Source organism: Zeus faber (genome assembly GCF_960531495.2).
Source record: "Zeus faber genome assembly, chromosome: 1".
Classification (NCBI taxonomy): domain Eukaryota; kingdom Metazoa; phylum Chordata; class Actinopteri; order Zeiformes; family Zeidae; genus Zeus; species Zeus faber.
In genome coordinates, this window is record NC_137193.1 from 47,919,482 (window position 1) to 47,928,852 (window position 9,371).

The window sequence follows — 9,371 nt, forward strand, 5'->3', positions numbered from 1 at the left end:
TATTATTCGATTGACTTACTGCATCACGTTTTAGGACTCAGTAAGTTAGCCAAGTAGAAATGATTGTGTTCAGTCTACAACATATAATCACCGGGTGCGTTGCGTTGACGTTTCACTGCATAGATGTATGAAAGCATATCTGCGTATGTGACGAATAAACCTCTTGAATCTTGAATTGGAACGAGATGATCAATGTTATATATAGTGTGTGTGTGTGTGTGTGTGTGTGTGTGTAAACATGACAAACATGACTCCACAGTCAATAACAAAATGCATTCAACATGATTACAGGACATCCGGTGAGTGTAATAATATAAAATATATGTAAAAAAAAATAATAATGAAATAAAATGATGAAAGGGACAATAGTATGAATGAATAATGGAACAGAACACGTCGGCAATAAAACCTAATTTCTTAACTATTGTTGTATCATAGCAACTGCTGCGGACATTTCTTCCAGGCGCTCGCGGTATCAACTTCCGGTTGGTCCATGACGTTGCAGTCACGTGGTCATCGTTTTCGTACGCCTTCACGTCGTGAGACGCGGGGTCGATCCTGGATAATTTTTTCTTTTTTAGACCCGAGAACGTGACTTAAATACTCAAATCGCCTTGGAATGTGGACACCGACCGCCGCCCCGGCCCTCTGCGCCCTGGCGTGCAGCCTGGCCGCCGTGGGGGGGAAGGGGAACGACGACGACTGGGTCGATCCGTACGACATGCTGAACTACGATATAAACACCAAAACAATGAGGAAACCCGCGGAGGTGAGACGTGGTCACGCCGTTCGGACGCTTACGAAGTGAGATCGATCTAGCCACACACACACGCACACACACACTTTTACAGCTCATTGAAACCATGCTTCATTCCCCCTTGAAAAGTGACGAAATGAAAAGCAGTTTTCTCATGTATACCTGCATGCCTTCGCCGCGTCATAGGGGAGAGCAAAGGCCCAGTGAAAGGAGAGATGATTGACAAAGAGATCAGTTGTACTCTAAAATGGCGTGGATACATTTGTTGGTACTCTTCACCTAATACTTTGTTGCACATCCTTTAGAGGCAATCGCTGCAATCAAGCGATTTCTGTAACTGTTAATGAGACTTGTGCACCTGTCAACAGGTAGTTTGGCCCACTCCTGCTCCAGCTGTCTCAGGTTTGAAGGGTGCCCTCTCCAGACTGCATGTTTCAGCTCTTTCCATAGGTGTTCGATAGGATTCAGATCAGGGCTCATAGAGGGCTCACTTCAGAATAGTCCAATGGTTTGTTCTTATCCATTCTTGGCTGCTTTTAGCTGTGTGTTTTGGGTCATTATCCTGTTGGAGGATCCATGACCTGCAACTGAGACAGAGCTTTCTGACACTGGGCAGTACGTTTCGCTCCAGAATGCCTTGATAGTCTTGAGACTGGCACCCCGTGCCAGACGCAGCAAAACATAACTGAGCCTCCTCCATGTTTCACAGTAGGTATGGTGGTGTTTTTTTTGAAAGCCTAATTTTTTCGTTTGAACATAGAGCTTATGTGACTTGCCAAAAATGCTCCAGACTCATCTGTCCAACGGACATCCTCCCAGAAGCAATGTGGCTTGTCAATATGCATTTTAGCAGATTCCAGTCTGACTTTTTTATGTTTTTCCTTTCAAAAGTCGAGTCCTCCTGGGTGTTCTTCCATGGAGCCCACTGTCACTCAAAATGCGACGGATGGTGCGATCAGACACTACTGTACCTTGACCTTGGAGTTCAGCTTGTACCTCTTTGGAAGTTGTCCTTGGCTCTTTTGTTTTGGTCAATTTTTCTCTTGCGGCCGCATCCAGGGAGGTTGGCAACAGTCCTATGGATCTTAAACTTCTTATTTGCAACTGTAGTCACAGGAACATCAAGCTGCTTGGAGATGGTCTTATAGCCTTTACCTTTAACATGCTTGACGTTAATTTTCTATAACTTTCTGATCTCCTCAGACAACTCTCTCCTTTGCTTTCTCTGGTCCATGTTTAGTGTGGTGCACACAATGATACCAAACAGCAGAGTGACTACTTTTCTCCTTTAAAATAGGCTGAATGACTGATTATAAGATTGAAGATGTGTGATACCAATTATAGAAAACAGTTAGTTTGAAATATCACTATAATCCAATTATTTATAATCTTTTCTAAGGGGTACAACAAATCTGTCCAGGCCATTTTAAAATATAATTGATCTCTTTAGCAATAATTTCTCTTTAACACTTTCTTTGCTTTACTCTATGACATACTAAAGGCATGTAGGTATACATGAGAAAATTGCTTAAAATGTCATCACTTTTCAGGAGGCATGAAGCATTGTTTCAAAAAGCTGTTAGTGTGTGTGTGTGTGTGTGTGTGTGTGTGTGTGTGTGTGTGTGTGTGTGTGTGTGTGTGTGTGTGTGTGTGTGTGTGTGTGTGTGTGTGTGTGTGTGTGTGTGTGTGTGTGTGTATATAAACATGCACAATTCCTTTTTTTTGACAGTGAATTGTTGATACAGATGTTCATTCATTGTTATTTATTTTTATTTTATATTGCAAAATAATTCTATTGTGTTTTTCTCATATTAGTTTTATTATTGCCTATTGTTTTGATGTGCGCTGCTGTTACACCACAATTTCCCTCCAGGTTAGAATAAAGTGTCTGTACGTCTAATGTATTAGCCCCTCTTTAACTTATTGCTTCACAGCCAGTTAACTACCCCAAGGTGTCAACAAAAAGACGGGAATACAATCAAGATATGGATTTTAACAAAAAAGAGGAAGAGTTGCAAAAAGAGGTCTGTGCTTCTATACAAACATGACCAGATCAGCAATTCTATATCAATTAACATAATGAATCAGCCTAAAATATCTGTAAGAATCTTTACATTTGAGAGGTTTAAATAAATAACAAGCAACCTTGAGACGTATCTACATTTGCTCCTCTGCAGGTTGAAGATCAGAAGAAGATCCTTAATTCAATGGCACAACAGCACACATGCAGTCTAGTGTTTAGGAGATTTCTCGCAAGGTTCCTGAAGTTGACAGAAAGAGTCAGCTTGGTAGGTTGTTTTTTTTTTTTTCCTCTTGTGAGATGGTTTTCTTTTCATGTTATTTAGTTGACGTGATTTTTAAAACCTCACTTTACTATGTCTAGGTAACTTTGACCAGAATAATTTTTTTTTTTTTTTTTTAAAGCAATACAGACTATTTTGATGCTATATACAGTATAAAAACTAGTAATGTACTACACTAGTATCTAGTGTAGTACATTACGTTAACACACCTTTTCTCATCAGCTTTGTGATCACGAGGAAAGGTTCTTCAATGGGAAGGTGAGACTGACTGGACACGGTGTGGCAGAGATCCAAAAACTTCTGGAGGGGAGTGAGATCTGGAGACCAGGGGTCATAGATGATGCTCTCAGCCACTTGCTGGTGGACCTAAAACCCCTTGACCATGAGGCCTGGAAGTGGCGTTTTGAAGACACTTTTGGTGTGGACATAGATACTGTTTTGAAGGTAAATCATTACAATTATGACATTAATGGACATTGATTATATTTATTGTATTGATTTAATCTCTTGTGTTGCAGGTGCTTGCCGGTGTCTTCATCATAGTCTTAATCATTTGCACTGAGTTATGGTCAGTGGTGTCCTGGTTTGTCCAGTTCAAGAGACTGTTTTCCATCTGCTTCTTCATTAGTATAGTATGGAACTGGTTCTATCTATACAAGGTAACACTATTTGTTCTTGAGCGTTGCCTTCTTCCAAAGGCTTTTACAAAAACATGTTTTTTTAATGCTAAAATCTGCTTTCCAGACTGCCTTTGCTGAGCACCAAAACAGCATGACAAAGATGGATAGTGTCTATGGAAAATGCACCGGAGTCGAGAAAATAGACTGGAAAGATAGCTTGAAAGGTAAGACGATAACAATTTACACAGCATCCGTTAAGAAAATCTGATGCTAGGAAAAATATCCATACCAAGGATAAAAGCACATAATAGGTTGTTGGGGGGGATATCCCATCTATAGTATTTTTTTTATTGTTGACTTAAATAATAAATCAAGTTCAATGTTTTTGTGTTGTAAAGACAAAGGTTTCCATACTTGGGCCCAATTCAGTTTCAATCATATCCAATAAACAATATCATGTTATTAATCCTTGTGCTATGGCAGGGAAAACACCAAGAAAAACCTGTGACGGTGAAACTGTTAAAAGGAAAACATAGTTTTAGATTTAAATTTACACACAGTTTGAAATACTTTGTATTTTAATTTTTTTCTGATGCGGGTATTTTAAACCTTTAAACACAGAGTGGTTTAGGAGTACATGGACTCTTCAGGATGACCCCTGTAAGAAATACTATGAGGTCCTCATGGTCAACCCGATCCTGCTGGTACCCCCCACCAAGGTATATTCCATATTGCATGTTGGCCAGATGTTGTCTCAACACAGTTATGAGCTATGGAAGGCATGCAACCTTTTGGATTATGTAGTTGTAGGTATTTGTTTATTCAAATGTTTTTGTTAGGCATAATTTCATCTAAAACGATGAAATAAAAATCCAATATTTGCATCATTATAAACATCTCTCTGTCATTAGGCTATCTCTGTTACAATCACCACCTTCATCACAGAGCCCCTTAAGCATTTTGGACAGGGCATAAGTGAGTTCCTCAGAGCGCTTCTCAAGGACCTTCCAGTCACTCTACAGATCCCCGTTCTCATCACTATAGTACTGTCTATACTGGTAAGGGCCCGTTGTAAAGCTGCTGTGTTCACACAGCAGTACAACACTTATAGGCCGTTGTTACTCACATAGTCAGTGTTTAATTTGTAAATATATGGCTATGGACATAATGAATGCAAGTGCCAGACTTTTGTCATTGTCATTGAGTTTTTCCTCTTTGCCAGGTCATCATGTATGGAGGCGTTCATGCAGCCTTCCAACACGGGATTACAGGGCCACTGCGGCGGCATCACAGGGGCCCCCCTCCACCAGAGGTGGACCAGCCTCAGCATCCCCGGCTCAGGAACCGTGACTATGACTTGGCAGGAGGCGACGCTCTGCAACCCACACCAAGACCTGACCGATTGGAAAGAGGGGAGGCTCGACGGCGGAGCTCGCACAGGGCCAACGTGCCTGTGGAGACAATACGCAACACGGACCGATCCCACAGCCAAGACGACACAAAGACGCGGCGAAGGGAGAGTCCTATGAACCAAGAGCCGCTAGATGGTCATTCTGCCTCTGACAGTGACTCCCAAACTGAGGGAGATTCAGTCAACCTGGAGAAGCTACCTGGAGATACTTCTTTGAAATTAGCGAGGGATCCTCCTGCTAAGCACACAAACCTGAGTGAGGCTGAGAAACAGGAAGAGAATCTGCCCTCTGAAAAAGCAGGAAATGATTCTAAGGTAAGATGCTTAAATGCATAGTTGCATTGAAGCACTTGTGTTAATTTTTATTTAACATACAAGCACTAATTGGTTACACCCTCTTGACTAAACTGTCCTAATGCTGTTAAAATTATGTATTTTTTTGTGTTTGAATGCTTCAGCGTTGTACATGCATTAATGGGAGGATGATTGAGATGCTGCATAAATTGGTAAATAATGTGTGTTCATAGGGGAATTTTGTGTTTCCATCATCATTGGTGTTGATAGAGAATTTTAGATGCAGTAGTTTAACTTGTGTGTTGCAGATGACTGTTGAATTGATTGTTGTGCTTGTTATGCATGTGTGCAGCCAGAAATTATCTGGATGGTGAGGTATACGGCTGGAAATATACACCGATCAGCCACAACATTAGAACCACTGACAGGTGAAGTGAATAACATTGATCATCACGTTCCAATGGCACCTGTCAAGTGGTGAGATATATGAGGCAGCAAGTGAACGGTCAGTTCTTGAAGTTGTGTGTTGGATGCAGGGAAAGCAGGAAAAATAGGCAAGCATAAGGATCTGAGTGATTTTGACAAGGGCCAAATTGTGATGGCTAGACAACTGGGTCAGAGCAGAACAGCAGGTCTGGGGGGGGGGGGGGGGGGGGGGGGGTGTTCCTGGTATACAGTGGTTAGTACCGGCCAAAAATGGTCCAAGGAAGGACAACCGCTGAACCGGCAACAGGGTCATGGGCTCCCATGTGCTCGTTGATGCGTGTGGGGAGTGAAGTCTAGCCCGTCTGGTCCAATCCCACTAAAGATCTACTGTAGCACAAATTGCTGAAAAAGTTAATGCTGGCTATGATCGAAAGGTGTCAGAGCACACAGTGCATCGCAGCTTACTGCGTATGGGACTGGGTAGCCGCAGACCAGTCAAGTGCCCATGCTGACCCCTGTCGGCCAGCGAAAGCACCTACAATGGGCATGTGAGCTACGGAACTGGACCATTGAGCAATGGAAGAAGGTGGTCTGGCCTGATGAATCAGGTTCTCTTTTACATCATGTCGATGGCCTTTGTTCGGGTCTGATTGATCATCTGTGGGAACAACAAGCCCGATCCATGGGGGCCCCACCTCATAACTTACAGGACTTAAAAGATCTACTGCTTCCATCTTGGTGCCAGATACCACACGACATCTTCAAAGGTCTTGTGGAGTCCATGCCTCAACGGGTCAGCGCTGTTTTGGCGACACCTGTGGACCTACACAATATTAGGCAGGTGGTTTTAATGTTGTGGCTGGTCGGTGTATTTCAATCTGGACAAGACGTTTTGTTGTTTGTGCTGCATGCAAATACATTAGGTCATGGGAACCTGCCCTAAAAGTCACAAAAAGATAATCTTTAATTCAAAACTGAAAATCCCATGTAGCTATCATTATTTTCCAATAATTCATGGAGGTATTTGGTTTCAATTACTTGTATTTCAATTCAATTAAGCAATAGTGCTTGATGGTTATCATTCAGTTAAGGTACCAGCCAATATTGCAATATTAGTGCATATCTTCACATAATGCACTGCAACATTTAAAAGAAGCCAATCATACAATACTCATTATTAAATGTATCTCAAATACTTACTCATGTAGCTCATACTGTACAAAGAAAAATGCTTGTTTTAAAAAAACTCATCTGAAATAATCCTTCCTTGTCCTTTGTACAGTTACTTGAAGCTTCTCCTGAAGAGAAAGCATCCGTCGTCTCAGTGGAATATGTTGAGACTATCGGCGCTCCAGTTCAAGAGATGGCTCACACAGAATAGTTTCCTTTTTTACTGAAGAAAACTATTCTTTTGGAGGCTTAAAGGGTATTTTTGTATAAAAACGTAATAAGCGCAATTCATAAAGATTTACTTTGCTGTAAATATTGTAATATTGTATGATAATTAATAATCCGGTGAATTACCTTTGAATGGTGTACTTTTTTTGAATGGGCATATTATATATTGATTCCTCAGTTTACTAGCTTTTAGACCAGAAATTGTATGTATTCATTTGTTACTCGTGTTCATCAGCAGTAGCTGAACAATGCTTTTGAGATGTATAGATCCACAGTGCTGCTGGTTTAATTGGATATAGTTTGTTGCTTACAAATCTGTCTGACATGTTGCATTCTCCATTATTAGTTGATGGTTGACTCAAATATTTGAGAATACACCTCTTAATGGGATTTGCAAGGGAATTTTAAGCGTATCTCAACAAATCAACATCCCTACAGCAATCTGCTGTAAGGAACTGCAATGTAATCTCCATCTTGAAGGCCAATATATGATGCCAAATTGCCAATTTGAATGAGGGAAGGAAGAATCAAGGATGATTTATAAAATTCAGCAAGCATTCTTGATCTTGCTAAACAATTGTTTCATGCACTGCAATTCATGCACTGCAAAGTGTTTCATACCCCAACTAGTAGAACAGCGTGACAGCACAGTTTTTCCCCCAACACTCTGAGCAATTTGGGCTGTTTTTAATGTTGAATCCAAAAGGCATGCATAACTTTGCCAGAGGTTTTGAAAACCTTTCTAATCATCATCCAATCTGCATTGGCAATGTGGGGCTTTGTTTTTTATTTATGCAGAAATGTCTCTGGTTTTTCCAGCTAGAAGTAGACGTCAAATGAATTCCTTTGGTTTTCATTGGATTTAAACCGCATATGACCTGTGAACAGCCACGTAGGATGAATCTTTATTACATATTCCTCCTTAAAAAAAAAAAAATTGTAGATTCAGAGTCTGAGATCGGTCTCAAACTCCATTTGTCAAACATCTTACAGTAGGAAAACTGAATTTTGTGGTCAGGTCACATGATATGAAGGCTTTATTTGCTTAAGCTGCACAGTATAATTACAATTATAGGAACACTTGCAATTGAGTGCTGGTGTTCTGGTGGTAGTTTGTTTCCAGATACTTCATTACATCACCATACAGCGGTGTACTGTAACAATCGCGATTGCAGAGAGCAGTGCCTGGTATAAAATATAAAAACATTTTGTTGTAAGTCGTTTGGTTTATTTCTCCAAATTATATTGATGCACCACTACAAAAACTGCATTTATGAAGAGTATAGACTAGCAGTTCGGCATGCCACAAGCCCCCCAAGTGGTGTTTTCAGGGCCTTCCGACACAGACGACGCTGGTTAAACTGAACCACTCCCACACCACATAGACCCACTCCGGTATTCTTATGTGGAGTTTTGTATCATGGATGGTGCTCGGCTTTGGGAACGCTCGCAGACACCAGGAAAACATACTGTCTGGGTCCAGGGCTTCCTGTCCATAAAAAAATCTAAAGTAAAATGATTTATGTCCCCGCAAGTAAAAAATGCCCGTCCCTGTATTGAAATGATATGAGCTTAATAAGAAGGCTCATAATGGCCACTAACTATTTCAAAAATGATAGAAATACTTAACCTTGCTTCTAAGTATTCATTAAAATTTAAGTAGAATCCATGAATTCTAAGAAACAAATCATGTGGGTACTTTTGCGTGGTTGGATTCCAAAAATATATCGATCCAAAAGTAACTCAAGGCATAAACATGGAATGTTTTGATAAGAACTCAATCAATATGTGTCTCTCCCTCTCTCTATAATGGGCTTAACAGGTGCAAAAAAATCCAATATCTTATCGATCATTCATTGAAAATGGTATTATTCTACGATATGATAAACAAAAAAAGTGCACAGCGCTCAAGTTATCTATGAAACACAAACCATCAAAGTTTGTGCTTCACTTAGAGGGTTTTATTAACATTTGAGAATGACAGGGTTTTATTTTGATTTATTCCACTTGTGGGGCAGTCTTTTCTTACGGTCGTCCAGCGAGTCTGTCAAAGTGAACGGTTGTGGAAGCGGGATACTTCACTTGCAGTATTAAAAATGTCTAGATAATGTCAACCCGTACCAGGCTGCTATGAGGTTACAATTCTATTCGCTAAGAGGTCT

The 9,371-nt window shown here is 40.6% G+C and overlaps 1 protein-coding gene across 1 annotated transcript; it reads left to right on the forward strand.

Annotated features, from left to right (window-relative positions):
* The first annotated feature begins 536 nt into the window (after positions 1-536).
* On the forward strand, positions 537-8,426 carry clcc1 (chloride channel CLIC-like 1). Its single transcript, XM_080014444.1, has 10 exons — positions 537-769; positions 2,692-2,781; positions 2,935-3,045; positions 3,283-3,504; positions 3,579-3,719; positions 3,805-3,904; positions 4,302-4,399; positions 4,592-4,738; positions 4,903-5,406; positions 7,094-8,426. Exons 1-10 carry the CDS (start codon positions 620-622, stop codon positions 7,190-7,192), a joined length of 1,662 nt encoding a protein of 553 aa, XP_079870570.1. The 5' UTR covers positions 537-619; the 3' UTR covers positions 7,193-8,426.
* The last annotated feature ends 945 nt before the right edge of the window (positions 8,427-9,371 follow it).

Bases quoted from the DNA above. Each gene is read 5' to 3' on its own strand.
- clcc1 (XM_080014444.1), top strand. From the start codon at position 620: ATGTGGACACCGACCGCCGCCCCGGCCCTCTGCGCCCTGGCGTGCAGC. The intron at 2,782-2,934 runs GTCTGTGCTTCT...GCTCCTCTGCAG, and splicing joins AGGAAGAGTTGCAAAAAGAG to GTTGAAGATCAGAAGAAGAT. The intron at 3,505-3,578 runs GTAAATCATTAC...CTTGTGTTGCAG, and splicing joins ACATAGATACTGTTTTGAAG to GTGCTTGCCGGTGTCTTCAT.